Source organism: Pholis gunnellus, assembly GCF_910591455.1.
Source record: "Pholis gunnellus genome assembly, chromosome: 21".
Taxonomy (NCBI): Eukaryota; Metazoa; Chordata; class Actinopteri; order Perciformes; family Pholidae; genus Pholis; species Pholis gunnellus.
This window is the reverse complement of record NC_136548.1, coordinates 7,471,927-7,490,243: the sequence shown is the minus strand read 5'-3', so window position 1 is coordinate 7,490,243 and position 18,317 is coordinate 7,471,927. Positions and strand designations below refer to the sequence as shown.

Below are 18,317 nucleotides of genomic sequence, written 5' to 3'. Positions count from 1 at the left end.
CCTTGGACCTGAGCTGTTCCAGTCAATAAACTTTAAAACAAATTGTCATCTGTGTCTGGAATCACATTTCATCATTAAATTGTTGTTTTCAACAAGTTCCAGGTTGAATCAATACGAGGAGTATATGTTGTTTAGACAGTTTGTTTTGCTTAAACGGAGCATACTTGTGGAGGCCCTGTTTGCTTGCCTCATTACTGAAGTGTATTCAGCTCTGAATTTATCAGCAGCTGTGACTGAATAAACAGTGTAAGCCTGAGGGCCAATGGAGCCAGAAACTGAACAAACTAAAAGTAATAGATAGTGTTTCCACAGAGCCAGCATCAGCGAGGTTTGGTTGATTAGATACAGTGTACCTGAGGAGGAAATAGCGAACCTGGCAGGACCAGTCTTAGTTTTCACACACACACACACACACACACACACACACACACACACACACACACACACACACACACACACACAAGCTGTTCAAGGACACCAAAAGCTAACCATGTCTGGCTCTAAGAGCTGGGAGCGTCACACCTGTACATTATTGTTGTTGTTCCATGTTTGTGATATTCTCATATCAGCGTTAGGGTTATATTGACAATAGCTGAAAAGAGAACTTGCCACATTTCCCCCTAATTAATTCATAAAACATTTGACTTACTGTTGCTACACATTATATTTTCTTAGAAATCATAAAGGTGATGTGTATACATACGTAGAAAGAAGACCAATATTAGCAGCATTAGCATTCAAACCGTATTATTATTAAACCTATTTAAATGCATTTCTGAAACGTTTAAGAACTTTTAGTTAATTTATGATAGCAAATGGTCAACTATTGACCACAGCAACTTTTCTTGAAATGTGTTCGTACCATTTTCATTTTAAGTTACCTTAGTTGAAAAAAATATTTCAGAAACGGATGAATGGTCAGTCGGTATATCTCACTGCCATGACACCAGCCTGACTCACTCCACTATCTATCACAGCAGGAAAGGGCAAATAATCCAAACTGCCAGCAGTTGTGCTTGGGCCTCCAGGTCAAACGGACATTACCTCAGAGCACACATGCAAATGGCTGAGGGTTGTGTGGGTGACTATTTTAAGAAGATAATGTTACTTGTTTCCTGGGTTTACAGTAGTTGTATCTGTATTATGCTATAGGACAACCACAGTGCAGTCTCATACGTTTAAAACTGTTGGTCAGGTAAACAATGTGACAAAGTGTCAATGAGACCTGGCCCTGCTTCTGTACATTAAGGTGTAGCCTGGAGGACTGTATTCAAATGAAGCAGTGGAAGGCGATAAGCCACAATGGAAATTATGTTAACTGCTTCGAGTTAAAGGAGTCGACGAGAAAGCTAAATGTAGTGCTTCTGACTCTGTCGACTATATCTCATTAAACCCCTTACAATATGTGCCAAATAACGGCAATAATGTAAATGATTGAGTCTTTTAATGGAGTCTGTAACACTATGGTGCTGCTATGATAATATTAACCTTTGGAAGGAAAACACTGAATCTTTTAAAGTCTATGCTGATTATCTCCACAAAAGTAAGTAGCCAATAACAAGTAGCCTACTTTTGAGGCACTTGTGCTTTATTTCCATTTTATGCTGCTTCATACTTCTACTCCACTTCATTTCCGAGAGTATTATTGTAATATTTACACTACTACGTTTATTTAATAACTGTTTCTTTGGATTTTACACAAAACCATTTGATAAGATTGTTTATATGATGCATTGACACAGATTAAACTACCCAATATTAAAATAAGCTATACCTCGACCTAATACAACATTAAAGTGCTGCTTAATGCATTAATAGTAATGAGCATAAATCTTGTAATACAGGACTTTTACATGTATAATGTGTTCTTATAGTAAGTATTTTTTATTGTTCACTTATTCTTAGTGAATTATGTGAATACCTTTTCCACCACCGAGTGGTGTATTTGATTAAGTTCCTTTCTCTTCAATTGAATACAGCTCATTTTTTGTACACCGCAGTTCAAATGAAGAGTATTTATTGTAGTTTAGAGACATCGCGCAGAGGCAGCTCGGGACATTTGGGCAGCGCACAGAGCCGGAGGGAGTGGGCTCGCTCTCTGATTGGCTGAGCAGCGCGACGTGGACATCAGTCAGTTACAGGTAGCTCGCATGTGACAGTTATCTGCCCGCGTGTGTGTGTGTGTGTGTGTGCCTTGTGTGTTTGTGTGTGTCTGCTGCACGGCGACGCTCTGCTGCTCTCTCCGCTCTTTTTACTTTACATGATGGTGCGTTGAATGACCGGCTGCATGGTGACGATTTTTCTGTAAACACATTGAGGAGGAGGAAAGTTAGTTCAACTCCCAAGGTAAGGCTTTAACATGTTCTACTTAAGCTGTTTTATTCACTTTAATGGCTGCTGCTATCATTTACTACAGCGATGGAAACGGACTTTTGCCTGTTTAATCTCATATCAGTTACACTAATATGGGTCATATTGGTTTAGGAAAATAAAGAGAGGGATGTTGATGGAGATATAGCCTACTCTATGTCCCCCCTCTTTTTATTATGTGCACTAATCTATGTAAAACAGTTTGATCTGAACCGTTTGACCAGTTTCAGCACATTACCGTATTTGATAATATGGTTTAGACTTATACTGTGGAAAACACTCAACTAAAGCTATACAGCAAACACCACTGACTTCGAGAAGTTCATTCATCAATACCATCTACTGGGTATAATGAAGAGCGTTGGAGGTGAATTAGCTTCAGTGCTTGGCTGGTCTCTGTGTTTTTGTGAGTGTAACCTTGAAACGGGCATTATCGCAGGGCCGTGAGGATAAGAGAGGCGTAGATTAACAGACCAACATCATGGAGTTTTCTCACTGCAAGAGGCTGATTAGATACAACAGGATGCTGGGCCGTTTGACTTGGAGAGAGCTCTTATACAGGAATTGGGGATGACTTGCCGACTGGGAGAAGACTGTATGAAAATACTTGTTAAAATGCAGAAATATATTTCAAGAAACACAACGTTTTTCCCACATTCCCATCTTTTCTTCCAGGCCTGTTGAAGCTGTGAGAACTACACTGTCGCAGAGCGAAAGGTGAAGGAGGCCCACAGGATGAAGTCCAAAGGTAAGGCTGTGAAACCGACCAGGAGGACCTGGTCTGACCCTGAGCCAGATCTAGAACCGGACACAGAACCAGAACCGGGTTCCAGCGAGCAGGAGGGCTCGGAGGCCTCGGTCCGGATCGGTGGCTCCTGGAGGGGGTCGCTGAGGGGCGGGGACGGCAAGCGGAAAAGAGGTGGAGGCCGGCGGCGCAGGCAGCACGGCTCCAGCACCAAGGAGCGCAGCGCGCGGCGACTGGAGAGCAACGAGAGGGAGCGCCAGCGCATGCACAAACTCAACAACGCCTTCCAAGCGTTGCGCGAGGCCATCCCCCACGTCAACACCGACAAGAAGCTGTCCAAGATCGAGACACTGACCCTGGCGAAGAATTACATCAAAGCCTTAACCACCGTCGTCGTGGACATGTCGGGGGACTGCCTGCCAGCCGGCGGGGTCCCGTCAGAGGCCAGCGCCGCCAAGCTGCTCCAGTGCTACCAGCAGCACCTGGAGGAGGAGGAGGGGGAGGATGATCTCACCCAGTACCTCACCCACATGCACAGCTTCAGCCAGCGCAGCTAACAGTGGCTGCAAGGTGGTTCGGGAGACCAGGGGGGGGGGGGGGGGGGGGGGGGGGGGGGTCGTCTCCAAGGCAGAGAGAGGTGTGGGGTGCGCTTTAGGGCCAAATCTCGAACCATATCCAGGTCCTTGAGGTGCACTGCTCTGGGGTCTGCTCAGATGTGGTTCTTCTGCAGGAAGTGGGTGCTGTTCCAGATCATGGACCTCTGATATTGAACCCATACTTGACCATAGCCAGAGGTGGCCTGTCTAGACTAGAACTTCATGCAAAGCATGAAATGATTTGAGCACAATTCACCTCGCAGACAAAAAGACTGCAGACCAGGACGGTGAAGAGCAGATGGATTGTGGTGATGAAGACTTATCTGTTATTGTACTCAGGGCTAATCTTTCGCCATTCTGTCTCTCTAGTTCTCATCTTCTACGGTTTGAGCCAGGGCAGCAACTTGTTCTCTTTTGTGTTATCTTGTGATCGTCTGTGTGTTTTCTGTTGAGAAACCTGCTGAGCGCATATCGCCTCTAGTCACAACTGTCACATCGAGGAGGAAGAGGAAAGGCAAGCGGCAGGCCTGAATACTGACATGTCGAAGGTAGAAAGTGTGTTTGCTCACCAAGACAATCTACCAATTTCAGAACATGTGTCTTCTTGCAGGTTGCGCGCCCGTAGCTGGAGGGCAAAGACGATATTTAAAGTGTGTGTTAATGCGAATTCTTCGTGTCTCCTCGTGGTGAAAAAGATCAGCAGACGCTATTTGGGGAGTTATTATCAATAAACACATTTATTTATTGACAAGGACTGTTACTTTGACCAGGCACAACACTTGAGAAAAGTACTCCACCATGTCAATAGCACTGATGTGTTTGCACGCTACAGTAACATAGTGTTAGTTATACACAGATAAAAGAGACCGATCTCTGTACACTTTCAACATTTCCAAAGGCTGGATCATATTTAGACAGCGCATCATGAAATGAGGGAATTTAGCCGACCGTTAACATGAATGGATGCCTGAACGGCTGCATTTCACCATTGCAGCAACGAATATACTTATTGTATAATATGAATATCTTACAGACTTATAACAAAAATATAGTGGTTTTTTTTTTTCTTTTTTCTAATTGCTCAGTCATTCTACTACCATCAGGAAGTAGACAGCATGCACATATTCTCCTGAGAAAGAGGAAGGTTCAACCACAAGACTTTTACAAGTAATCCTCACGATTCCCTCATTTACATCGTTAACCATTGCACATACTCCAAGACGACAGACAAATTATAACATTTCTTTAGAAAATAACATTAAAATCCTTATAAAACATTAGTTCCCTGTTTGTATAAGGCAAGCAGCAACAACCACAGGTAAATAAAGCCAGTGCAGGTCTTGTTACAGCTGCTACACGCTGGCTCCAAAAAACACTCAAGAGTCCTTTGAAGTGGGAAAACCTTAAAATGTCCTGAAAAAATACAAAGTAACCCCCCCCCCCAAGATGTTAGGGTCTCAGTTACACCAATAAAACAGACATCAGCTTGCAGAAAACATATGTTTTGGGTTGCTTGCCTTGATTTCAGCCAGAACACATAGTTGGATTCTCTGGCTCGCAAACAATTGTCTGGATTGTTTGCGCGCATTAGAAACCAATGGGGGGGATACACAGATGCTGCAGTCCGTGGTATAAAATCATACACGTGTGTCAGATTAGCAGCCTGTGACGTCTGGATCAAAACATTGTCCTGCTTTGCTCTAGCCTGTTATCAATTCTTCAGAATAATCAGGCTTCACTCTAGCCCTGGAGCTGACAGTCTAGCAGCTAAGCAACTAAGTAAGTTAAGTACATAATTCATTTTAAAATACTTACATGAGGTACTCTATACACAGAAACCAACAGCCTGATAAATAAATAAGGAAATCCATTAAGACCATCAAGTTCAATGTCAGTGACGAAAAACTAAATTAGACAGAAATGCCCGTACAGCTTAGTAAAAAGTGATATTTGGGTCGATCGACTATAAATTGTCTTCGGAGAAAAGGACTCAACATTTAAGATTGTTCTGAAAGTCCAAAAGTCACAACTCTCTGTTGCACTGATTGCAGTGAAGACCGTCCTCTAGAGTCTGGAGCTGGATTATCATCGCTGCTGCTCCAGTGTTAAAAAGTAGAAGCACTAGAACTACAGACTACAAACTGCATATTACCACAAAGGTCATATGGTTTTAGGGAGGCTATGTACAGTACGAGTGTGTCTAACATCCCACAGCGTTGCCGTTGACCTCCGTGTTCCTGACGGGGAGGGGGCTCTGAGGAGCTGGGGCTGTCCGAGAGGGAAGATGGACGCGGGGCGGCTCCATGGAGTTTCCTCTCACTGTGATGTGGTCCCATCCACCCTAAAAAAAAGAGATTGTGTGTTTGTTGCAAGTAAACATATTCACTGTCTGGTTCTGAGCACAAAAGAAAGGATTGAACGTCCTCCTGCAGCCCAATCCGCTGCCTCAACATCTGCTGACAGCCTGCGATCTGCTACAAAACACTGTACACTAACATTACTGCCTACATCAGCCACAATACAATATTCAAGACTCTTTTGATTCCCTGACAACACAGTCACACAGCAGAGTTTCTTTGGTGCCTTACCCCAATGCCGTAGTCCCACGACTGTCCTTTAGGCTCCACAGGTTGGACCCCGAGTCGATGGCACACTGTTCCACAGCTCAGACTCTGGCTGCCCTGCACCTTGTCTGCTATGATCCACACCTACCCCAAAACAAGAAAACAACAACAATCTAAATCATTAAAGGGTTGTTTATGATCTCAAAGCAGCACATGTATTCTGAATCACTCGTCAAAGCCGCATACTTTCACGTAAGGAGTTCCAAATAATAAAAAGACGACTCACATTCAAGTCTGAACTTCAATGCCCCAAAAATGTCTTTCAACAGTCTTTCATACAACATAGAATATCAAATCAACAGATTGTGGCATCAGAAAAAAAAGGATCATGACTGCTGATATAGCTAATATAACGGCTGTCACATCCAACTCTATGGTTTACTGTGACAACAGGAGGTCAACAGTGAAAAGGCATTGTCCTGGTACTGACCTGGTCCAGAGGCCCTGCAGAGACCTTGCGTACATTATTAGAGATGTGTTCCCAGCTGGAGCCCTGAGGGTAGCTTGGGGTCACACCCTGGCGGTACCACAGGTTACCTGCACAGGAAATCCAAGAAACACAACTATCAGGTATCCACTTATTAATAATCAATGTTTGCATAAGCTCTAAATACCAATGCAATCGTTTTTTTACCATTTTCATCTACAGTGTAGACTGATGTCCTCCCAACAGACACCTGCTTCAACTTCTGTTTGGCCGGGGAGGGGATGTGGTACCAGGAGTCTCCTGCAGGGGGAGACACAACACTTAATACTGGAGAAGTCAAAAATCCTCTTTGTTTGCAGGTTTCAGAAGCCGACACATTTTAGCGTCCTTAACTCTGCTGATTTTTAAGCAAATCTTAATGTTTTAGATTCAAACCGGACAGATGCATGAATGACACACGGGTTCTCCTGCTGACCTGCTGGGCTCTGTGGAGACACAGATCCCCTGTAAAAGGCAGAACCGTCCTTGGCGATGACCCAAACCTGGCTGGCAGCCCCGATCGAGATGGACTTGAAAGGCTGGTCAGTTCCCACGTGGAGCCACGAGGATCCCTGAGTGAGCAACAAGGGGACGTTAGAACAATCCCCTCCCGAGTACTTTAAAAATGTTTTTCAAGAATCAGACATAAAAGATGTCCCACTGCACTCTTGTATCAGAGTCATGCACGATAAGCCTCCATTAGGACTAAAGGATATGATAAAAAAAGGATCCCAGACACAGTTAAAAGCAGGGAAGGACAATTTGGGACTGACCTGAGAACAGGGAAATGGCTGTGAATGTTTACGGGTGACTCACTAAATGGTGTTCGACCTGTTCATGTCTTTGTCTAGATTTGTGCCGTAAAGGTGACTCACAGCGGGTGTCAGTGTGGTGACTCCCAGTCTGCAGAGCACGTCTCCCTTGTTGCTGATCGCCCACAGAGGAACCACGTCCACGCTGCTCTGCGCTGCACAAGGCAGGATGGTCACATCGATCAGGGATATGGGCGGGACTTCTTGCCAGGGCCCTGTGGTGGTCAGCTTACTCTTCCTGTGCAGGAGGATAAAAAAAACACAAAGCTCACAGGTGCTCCTAATCGCAATATCCGTGTATGACATGTGCCAAAAAGAGCCATTCATTACTTCATCCAGGCAGAAGTTATTTTGAATTATAGTACACTCTCATTTGGAAAGTTGAAACCATGCGTTGCTGGTGTTATTTTGTTCTACATTGTGCTGCATTATGTTTCCACTCTTTCATCGCTGGTACACAGGTAGATGTTACCAGTAAATACAGTTCAACTGCGAGTGATGTTGGTGTACGATTGCTTGAGTTTCCCACAGGACGTGAGACTTTTCAGTGACACTTACGGAAATCTCCTAAAATGCAGCTTTAAATTACACCAACAATTTGTAGCAAAGTGAGTTCTGCAGTTAAACATTTAATACGTTTTTGAGTTCATTTTAAAGTCAAATTAAATGCCATATGTTCTGGCTCTGTTGGTCTTTTATTAACAGTCAGGATCTTTGAGTTTGTGTATTTCTGCTCACGGCATCTTATCTGTAAGGCTTAAAATGATGATGAGGCTTGTAAAGATGCTCCTTTAATTGTGTCCAGCACCTCTATATATATATTTCACATTAGTCACACATCCAATACTATCTAAAGATACATGTGATTAGCATGTGAATACATTTGTTATGTATTGTCTACAGATTGATCAGCAAATATATTTTTCCCACACTGACCTTTCTCTCTGCTCTACAAAATCGGTCTGCTCTGTGTTGACTTTTAAAAAAAGAATCGACAGACAGACAAAAACTGCAAATGTCGAGTGCGCTATCGACTGTCAAACTGCTGTGCAAATACGTATATGACAGAGTTGCTGTTTATAGTACCTGGCCCATCGCCTGCGACGCACAAAGTCCTTCAGTGTTTTATGGCCATGGTATGACCTGCACGGAGAGATGGGGAAGAGGAAAGAGCGGATTGTAGAACAAAAAAATTAATTCAAATCAAAACTATTAGGGCAGCATAGTTTGAAAAAACAACAACAGAGGAATGGCAAATGAAACCTACGCTGGAAAATCAGCTGCATACTGCCAGCCTTCTCTGTCTGTCCCGCCAGAGACACTGTAGTCAATGGCCCAGTCAGACACCTGTAAACAGCAAATACGGGAAGTGAAACACTGTGAACACATCAGTATTTCTGGCGACACACAATCTGTGAACCACAGGGAATTCAGTGCAGCGATTCTCAATGTTTTTTCAGCACAAAGGATCTCTCACAAGAATATACCAGGGAGTTAGTTATGTGAAGAACAAGAGTATAAATGTGTTAGATTGCGAAGGATATAATTTCAATTCTTTACACAGGAATACGTAACAGTACAGAAGCTAAAGACCTTAAATTAATAAATACTTTTCACGGACCCCACTTTAAGAATCCCTGTCCTACTGTGTGTGTGTGTGTGTGTGTGTGTGTGTGTGTGTGTGTGTGTGTGTGTGTGTGTGTGTGTGTGTGTGTGTGTGTGTGTGTGTGTGTGTGTGTGTGTGTGTGTGTGTGTGTGTGTGTGTGTGTGTGTGTGTGTGTGTGTGTGTGTGTGTGTGTAGCTGTACTTACCCATGTCCACTGAGGGGAGGGGGGTTTCATATTTGTTTTTGTGCACTCATGTAGTCCTGATGCATCACTCCACATGTAGCGGTCTGTAGGGAGCCCTCTAAAATAAAACACTTTAAATGAGTCATGCGTGACTTTGTATTTCAAATCAAACATTACAAAACAACATGCACTCTAGCTGTCTGCAATTTCCCCACGGTTCCTAAATGGGACCATTTTTGAGTCTCCCTGGTGTAAATGTAGACGCAGTCGGCTGTCTTAGCCTGGCTATTTCCAACAGTTTCTACTAATCAAAACATGTATTTCACAACTGCCAGTGGTTAAAGTACAAACTTCCCCTCTTGAAGATGAATCTCAGCGTTACACTCTACCTGTTGGTGTAGCCGGAGACAGGGTTCCACCTCTGGTTCTCATAGATGTAGACACTCTTGACATCCACCTGCGTGTAAATGTTATCTGTGCTGCTGGCCAGTCCCTGGGAGAAGCCTCCTCCATAGCCCCCCGTGTGGACCCAGGCAGTGTGGTCGTAGCCAATCCCCCACACGATGCCAACACTGTTGCACTCCACCACCCGTAGGTGACCTCCAACCTGCCGCCAGAACCTGCACAAAAAGGAATAAATGCTTCAGGAAGGCTGAGGGATTAGAGGGCAAATATTAAAACTGAGTGACTCTTATTCTTACATCTGGTCGCAGGGGGTGGGGTAAGGCATGGCCTCCAGACTAGGAGAGGGCTCACTGACAAAGATGTCTCCTTTACAGGTCACGGACCAGACGGCCTGCTTAGAGGGAGAACCCTGGATCCCTCTGGAGTTGCAGCAAGAGACACTCAACAACGCCAGCTTCAAATCGGGAACGAGGTGAAGGCAGACAGGTCGGGTCCGAAAGGAAGGAAGGAAGGAAGGAAGGAAGGAAGGAAGGAAGGAAGGAAGGAAGGAAGGAAGGAAAGAAAGAAAGAAAGAAAGAAAGAGAGAGAGAGAGATTAGAAGAGACAGAAAGAAGCCAATCAAAATCAAATGGTGGGCATGTGTGACATATGTGGGCATCTAGATCACCTAGCAGACTGGTATGCACCATTCTGGTTTTCTGGGATCATATATGCTGTGCAGTATTCATACGCACCCAGTCATGCATCTCCAGCTCTGTGGCCGCTGCCAGTCGGATTGGCCCCCTCCGTTTGGTCCGCTCGGGAGTGTAGACGGCAAAAGAGTGCTTGGAGTCATTTAGCACAGGAACCAGGATGGTGACCTCGTTGACGAAGGCATGCAGGTACTGGAGAGAAGTGACAGCAGAGGGAAGAAGAGACGACACAAGTAGATAGAAAGTTAAAAAAAAGAAGAAGAGAAAAGCAGTAGTTTTTCCAAAAAGGAACAGCAGTGCTGACTCATTTAAATGACTCATTCCATCGTGGAAGATCTCCGTTGCGTTAACAGATACAGTCAATGTGAAACTATCAAAACAACTAATTCCCCCGAGGAGGCTGATGAAACTGCCCCAGTGGTATTGATCGAATCGACCCCCCACCTTCTTCTCCTCGTGAAAGTTGTAATAGATGAAGAGGATGCCGTCCTTGTTGCCCTCTGGTCCTGAGAACTGCTCCAGGGCAAAATGAACATCTATCCACTTGTGTGGCTTCCAGTCTCTCCACCACTGCATGGTTCCCTTCTTCACCCACACAGACTGCACCCACACAAAGCCAGAGACAGAAATAAAAGCAGACGTTAGAAAAGACGAGTAAATATCCCGAAGATCCCGCTGTTGGGCAGGTCTCGTCTTCTCAACATATGGCAAGTACCTGTTCTATGGCTTGTTCATAATGTTGGAAATTATCCATCTCTCGTTTGGTCCTCTCGCTGAGTTGCTCAAAGATTTGTCTCCGCCAGGCTGCCGTCTGGGCTGGAGTGACAGAAAGACTCATGGACTGGACTGACTGGACCAAAGCTGGGAAGGACAGAAAGGACAAAAATCAAAAACTGAAAACAGAAAGGGAGACTAAATGGGCTAAATGCACCACGGGTGTCCTGCAGACATGGAATAAGATGTAGTCATGCTAGCCTTGGAGCTCAGATGTCACATGAATAGCCTCTCTTTGTGTGTTCTGGGGTTAATGATGTTATTGCATAATGATGTTACACCACCGTACATGAGCTGTAGTTTGTGTGTAATTAGATCTCTTTTTTACCTCCAGAACAGCCTCAATTCTTCAAAGCAATGATTCAATATTAAGCTGAAAAAATGTAGAGTCCAACAGCTTAATCATGTACTCGATAGCTATCTCATGCAACTCACATGAAGCGTTCGTAGAGCAGATAAACCAGTTGAGTTGGGAGTGACTGTCCACAGAGCAGCCGCCTCCACTGACCCACGCCCACAGAGGGTGCTCATCTGCCCCGTACTGGTCCTCTAGGGCCAGAGTGTACGTGGCCACCGACGACAAGCTGCATGTGTCAGCTGAGTCCGCCACCGCTCCAGTCTGGGCCTGCTGGCCCTGCGCCTCCTCCAGGTCAACGTTACTCCACTGGGGGTCAAGAGGCCCTCCGGACTGGCTGGAGGAGAGAGCTACACCAGCACAGGGGGCTTCCACCTCTTCTTCTCCGGGGATGGGTTCCTCCTCCAGAACAGCTGGACCCGGAGGACCGCCCTCCCTTGAGGTCTTTCCCGGTTCTCGGTCAGAGACGAGTTCAGAGATGAAGCTGTCGCTGGTGACTTTGGGAATGCGGGGTTTGGGGGCGTCTACAGGTTGGTCAGAGTGGTCTGTCGGGGCATCAACAAAGGACTCCGGGGAGACGGAGGCGGCGAGGCGGCTGGCTCCATCTATAGATCCTTTCTCTGTGTCCGATTCCACATCGCTCGCTACTGACTGAGCACGCACCTCACCACAGAAGTAACATCCAGCGCTGTGACATGGAGGGAGAGAAAGAGGAACCGCATGAATTTAATATTGCATACATATTGACATGGAAACGTATGTCTGTAACATAGACTGTATATAAGTGGATTATACTGGTTTATGGACCATGGTTTTGAAGCTTCAAGTTCAGCATTCTGCCCATGGCCTTCTTGTTTTTTTTTGCAACCAGAAGTGACACGAGAGGAGACCAAAATGTTATAATTCACTTTCATGAACTGAAAACACAAAGGGTTAAAGTTCTAGGACAAAAAAATGCAGACAACTTCCAGACCGGACAACGCTGTGGTAGCGACCTGTCAATCACAAGGCAGCCGCGCCCTTAAGCATACCCTGAATCCTAATCTCGAAATGGGACCATAATGCACTAAATGAACATCATGGTGTGTTAAAGAAGACTTGAATCGAGCGATTGAGACCATAAACATATTTTTTACAGGGTTTACTGAGGTAATAAATCAAGTGAGAAGTAGAGTGATTTTCTCATTGACTTCTATACAACCAGAGGAGTTGAAGGCACTTTCACATTGGATTCACTTTTCAGACCCGGAGGTTGCTGCCTTGTCTGTCGTCTACTATAATAATGCACTGTTTTACGAATTATATTAATTTAATGATAAATGTTTGATTTGTTATTAAACTGACTCTTTGAAAACAGTGAACATTGTGTGGCTCCCCTTATGTCAGCAGCCCACTCCCTAATGTCTAAAATCTGTTTGTATCTGTGTGTGTGTGTGTGTGTGTGTGTGTGTGTGTGTGTGTGTGTGTGTGTGTGTGTGTGTGTGTGTTCACTGAGGCCTCTCCACCTCTGCAGGCTGCTTGCGCTGGCGCTGGAGTGGGACCGGTCTCCGTCTCGGGGGACGTTGATGGCCCTCCAGGTTTTCCCACTCAGTTCGCTAGAAGTCACACCTTGTCGGAAGTACACCGCCCGATCCTCACAGCTGATAGCGAACACCTACACACGACAGCAATCGGTTAAAAATCTCCACATCCCATAACCTCGCACTAAGAGCCATGTGGTAATGGTAAAGCAACAAACAGAAAGGAAGGTACTTGATTTGCTACTTCCTTACAGTTTTACGCAAGATATGATGTCAAGTGGCTCATGGTCACCTGATCGTTGAGTCCTACGTTGATCATGATCATTTCTCCCACCATGTTGATCCAGCCGGAGCCACTGGGGTTGTGGGAGTTCACGCCGCGTCTGAACCACACCTGGCAAAGCAGGAGGATGGGGAGAAAGTGCTCTTTAGCTTTACACACATCTGTTAGTGTGAAAACAGTTGCACTTAATTAGGATAACCGTTTTATTGAAAGGTATATGTTCATTACAGAGTTTCCTTACTTTGTTGTCCTTGGTCAAAGCCCAAACAACGTTGACTCCCACGGCTACATGTGTGGCTCCCACATCAGGACTGGGAGAGTCCACCTCCGCCCAGGAGGTACCTGACATGCAAGAAAAACAATACGCTCAATACAGACAATAAACGCAATCACACACAAGCCGTCGTCGCCCTCCCACCAGTGAGCCTGTGTACCTTTGGGGCAGTCTCGGCTGATGCCCTCCCTGACAATGAGCTGCCCCTCCCACAGCACCGCCCAGATCAGATCCCCCGGGCCACAACTGATCTGGACCACCTCCCCGGGGAGAGGCATCTCCTCCCACAAAGAGCCCTCAGGGTTGTGGTGGCAGATTCCCTCTCTGAACCACACCTGGAGAAAAAAGGAGGATCAATAGCAGGACAGTAAGTGTGTGTGTGTGTGTGGGTGGTGTGTGGGTGTGTGTGTGTGATCTTGCTATGGGCACAAGGTCAAAAAATAACAAAACTGACATACTGTCATCCTTGGTATGTGTGTGTTTGTGTATATAACACAACATCTTAAATCCATGAGATTAGACAAACGAATTACATTAGATCGGTTAGTAAAGATCATTTTTTTTAAAGCATCACAGGTTTTATGAGCTGCATGACAGCAAAGGTTTAGGAGTACACGCTGCAAGATATGCTGACGTAGTTAACTAGCTTTTATTGGTTATGCTGTATTAGTGGAATACATCATTGATTGATGGCTATTGCTCTTTTACTGTGGTAAACACAAGAAAATGTGTCGTAGTGTGCATGAGACAACAGTAAACACTGTCACTGACAGTCCTGCAAATACCAAACTAATCAAGACTTGAAGTACATTGCCATGGACACCTAAGGCTGAGGTGGGTGTTGCATGTCTGTGTGTGTGTGTGTGTGTGTGTGTGTGTGTGTGTGTGTGTGTGTGTGTGTGTGTGTGTGTGTGTGTGTGAGCTGTACCTTGCCCTGCAGGGACACAGCCCACAGTGACAGCCGGCCCCTGGGCTCGTCACTGATCTCCCAACCTCCACAGCTGATGTCGCTGAAAGGATCTGGAAGAGTCGTCTGCTGCGAGGGGATCTGTTAGCACACACGCACACACACACACACACACACACACACACACACACACACACACACACACACACACACACACACACACACACACACACACACACACACGCACACGCACACGCACACACGCACACACGCACACACGCACACACACACGCAGGAAGAGAGGCCGCAGGTGAACAAACAGAAAGCTTTACTCACGCACACACACACACACGCACACACACACACACGGTATAACGCACCTTAGCCCAGGTGTCCATGGCTTTGTATCTCCTGTAGCGAAGCCATCGCCTGCGTCGGACGCAGGAGTTCCACTTCTTGTCTTTGGTGTAAGTGGCGGGAAAGTCCATGGAGTAGGTCCATCCCTGCAGATACAAACACCTCAATCGTTACAACAAGGCAAGAATCAAAAAGACAGAAACTGATGCAGGAAGTAGGGAGATGCCAGCAAAAATAATATCTGGACACACACCCCTTTCTCTGTGGGCTCTCCTTCCAGGTTTTCATCCGCGTGCCAGTCGCCCTCCCACTCCCAGCTGATGGAGGGAAGCCGGAAGTTGTCCAGAGGCTGGTGCTGCAGCCCCGTGACATCACTCCACTGCCAGCGATCGCTTGGCAACAAACGGTCCGAGAAACCATCAACTGGATTCCATCGCTGACAGAAAGACAGACGGAGGCGGCATGTTAGAGAACACACAGGGCGAAAACAAGCAACTGTTTTCACCTCGGTTGCACCTCGCAATCGAACCCAAGCGCCCCCTTTTCTCCCAATTTCACTGCGTTTGTGAAATACCAAAAGAGAACTTGTGGTGAGATGTTGTGGAGAGGAAGTCACAAGAACAGCCACCGTACAGTATCGACCTAATGTACACAGCGGTGTGACAACAACCTGATGGTCCCTTTCAGTTCAGCATACAGTACACTTTCACCGTGTGTGGTATTTTGCTTAAAAACTGGTTCACCGTACTTCTAATGTGCTTGTGAGCGCCACACAGCTGACAGTGTGCGTGCTGGAGTTAGCGACAGAGGAAGTGGGGCGCTGCTGTATGAGGATGTTACACTTGCTTTTTTAGTCACTCAATCACACATAACACATGTTCGATGGGGAACTCCACATTTTCGATTATACTATTACTTGATTCTCGTAGGTCTCCTCCTGGTAGCGCACCGGCAGGTCAGAAGCGTGCAGGTTTAGATAGATGTTGTTGTCACAGGCGATGCCCCAGCAGCACTGCTGAGCTGCCGTCACGCGCTTAAACTCCATCTGGGCATCGCGGCACTGCTCCCACACCTGCCCCGCCGTGGACAGGCTGTAGACCCGCCCGTACACGTCCACCGCCCACAGCAGAGAGACGGGCATGGTTGCACCGGGAACCTGGGGAACAGGAAGAAGAGAGTGGCTGAATGTAGATAATGTGGCTTTTAAAGTAACACAATGTTTTCGTTTCTCTACAATGAATGACAACATCAAGGATATAATCTGTATGTTTGTTGCAGTGTGTGATTGGAAATAATATTCATACCGAATACACCGTTTTTTTCTAAACTGCATCATTAAAGTATATCAAATTGTGGTTGTGGATGTGGTCATAAAATAACATACCCAAAAAAAAAAACATACATTTGAAGTGTGGGAGGAAAAATAAACACATTCAAACTAACTAATTTACTTATTTATCCTTTATTTAGACAGGAAGCTCCCATTCAGATAAAAAGGTCTCTACTTCCAGGGAGATCTCATGGGACATTAATGCACTCACTTCTACTGTACCACAGGAGGAGCACCGCTGTTATAAATAACATTGCCAACGATGACTGTGCTCTATTCAAGTGTCCCAGATAGCCGTGACTGAACCTGGACCCTGGTCATTGACACCTGTTTTCTATGTGCTCTCTGTGTTTGTTTTTCTTTTGTTTGTTTACACCACTTCTGCCCCTCTTCTCAGGCCACGACCCAAATCCATGTGTTCTACATCCTGGTCAGTGTGTGTCCTCACAACACGTAGGCCTGCATGGCAAACGTGAAACGACAACAGTAAACCATGCACGGACCGCTGAATGCTCGCTGGAACAGCTGGTCTCCGTGTCACAACATTGCGTAACTGGCAGGGATGCTGCTGCTAAAAGGCGTCTCCTCAGTCACCTATATTCTGAATATATGTGTATTCAGCTCATAATAATACTAATAATGATTATCAAAGAATACCTGGGCACTGAAAGTGAGGACACGTCGACGCTGCAAGCAAAATAAACAGCAATATGTGTATTTATTGGTGGTGTGTTACTGAATAATAACGTATGTAGCTGCATAGCAACGTGTCAACAACTCAAGCTACACATTAGCCGCACGACACCGCAGGTGTGAATGACAGAGGTGTGAAATGTAGCTCCGCTGTGAATGCTCCAAACACACGCTTACTGTACAATAAAACCAGCTTGAGGCTTGGACGCCAACACTCGCTGTCGGTGCAGGCTTACTGGGCGATAAGCCTCTGGAAATAGAAAATGAACGAGAGTTCAAACACACCAACCTTGAGCTTCCTCTCATAAACCGTGAACCGGCGCAGGAGTCACCGCTGCTCATTCAGCGGGGCGATAATGAATGAAAAGCTGTCTTAAATCATAATTGTTTCGCTCTGATAGTCACATCATAACGTCTGTCCGACGTGAAACAGGAAGTGTCGCTGTTTCTTCGCTCCCATTGGTTGTTTTCCCGGCAGCAGGTGTTTGTAGCTTCAGCATCCAGCAGGGGGCGCTGCTGGCCTCATAACCTGAATATATGCTCATGACAGTGGTGATAAGTAAGAGATAGAGAGATAGAGAGATAGAGAGATAGAGAGATAGAGAGATAGAGAGATAGAGAGATAGAGAGATAGATAGATGGATGGATAGATGGATAGATACTTTATTAATCCCGCAAGGGGAAATTTGCTCGCTACAGCAGCGTTATGATACAGGTACTACTGAACTGAAGTACAATTTCTGGGTACCAGTACTTTGATTGAGTATTTGAGTACTTAATACTCTACTACATTTGTCTGACAACACAATCAGCTTATAAAATATGATTCATTGATTAAAAGCCCTGCACTCACACACAGGTGATTTCATTTGTGTGGCTGATTAGGCCTGCCAAGGTTGGAGCTGTGCAAAGCTTAGCTGTGATTTACGTGAGGTCACTATAAGGATAAAGTTGGTACTTACCCTGCATCAAAATTAAGAGGAGAGCTCCTCAATATACCAAAACTAAACACCAGAGGTGGCAAAACGTTTTAGATTGTGAAATTAGTTTAATAATATTCATAAGCTTCTAAAATCACAGAGTAAAAACAGGTAGTCGCTTTCATCCCAGTATTCCACGAAAATATACCCGCAGTAAAGCGAACACTAATTATGCAAACTTTTGCTTTACCTTGTTTTATTGAGAAAAAAAAAGACTACATCGGTCAACACAGTGAGCAGGTACTCTGCAGAAAGCATGAAGCAATAACTACGATGGCTTCACTTACACACACGGGAGGGTCTATGAGGATCAATCAACTGTTTCAACCGTCACTTCCTCATCA

General features: G+C 45.4%; 2 protein-coding genes across 2 annotated transcripts; one reads left to right on the top strand and one right to left on the bottom strand.

The window, feature by feature from the left end:
• Positions 1-2,174: 2,174 nt before the first annotated feature.
• On the top strand, positions 2,175-3,672 carry bhlha15 (basic helix-loop-helix family, member a15; the record flags this gene model as incomplete). Its single annotated transcript, XM_079182031.1, has 2 exons — positions 2,175-2,346; positions 3,046-3,672. The coding sequence occupies exon 2, from the start codon at positions 3,106-3,108 to the stop codon at positions 3,670-3,672; it is 567 nt and encodes a 188-aa protein (XP_079038157.1). The 5' UTR covers positions 2,175-2,346; positions 3,046-3,105.
• A 75-nt stretch (positions 3,673-3,747) lies between these two features.
• Positions 3,748-17,418, bottom strand: tecpr1a (tectonin beta-propeller repeat containing 1a). Its single transcript, XM_079182118.1, has 24 exons — positions 17,283-17,418; positions 15,887-16,126; positions 15,224-15,406; positions 14,994-15,116; positions 14,635-14,754; positions 13,867-14,041; positions 13,674-13,774; positions 13,442-13,543; positions 13,135-13,283; positions 11,710-12,317; positions 11,216-11,361; positions 10,945-11,100; positions 10,543-10,692; positions 10,105-10,262; positions 9,793-10,023; positions 9,425-9,521; positions 8,881-8,960; positions 8,700-8,756; positions 7,677-7,851; positions 7,238-7,373; positions 6,970-7,062; positions 6,766-6,872; positions 6,300-6,419; positions 3,748-6,052 (listed from the first exon to the last, which is right to left on the bottom strand). The coding sequence occupies exons 2-24, from the start codon at positions 16,109-16,111 to the stop codon at positions 5,912-5,914; spliced, it is 3,633 nt and encodes a 1,210-aa protein (XP_079038244.1). The 5' UTR covers positions 16,112-16,126; positions 17,283-17,418; the 3' UTR covers positions 3,748-5,911.
• Positions 17,419-18,317: the final 899 nt, after the last annotated feature.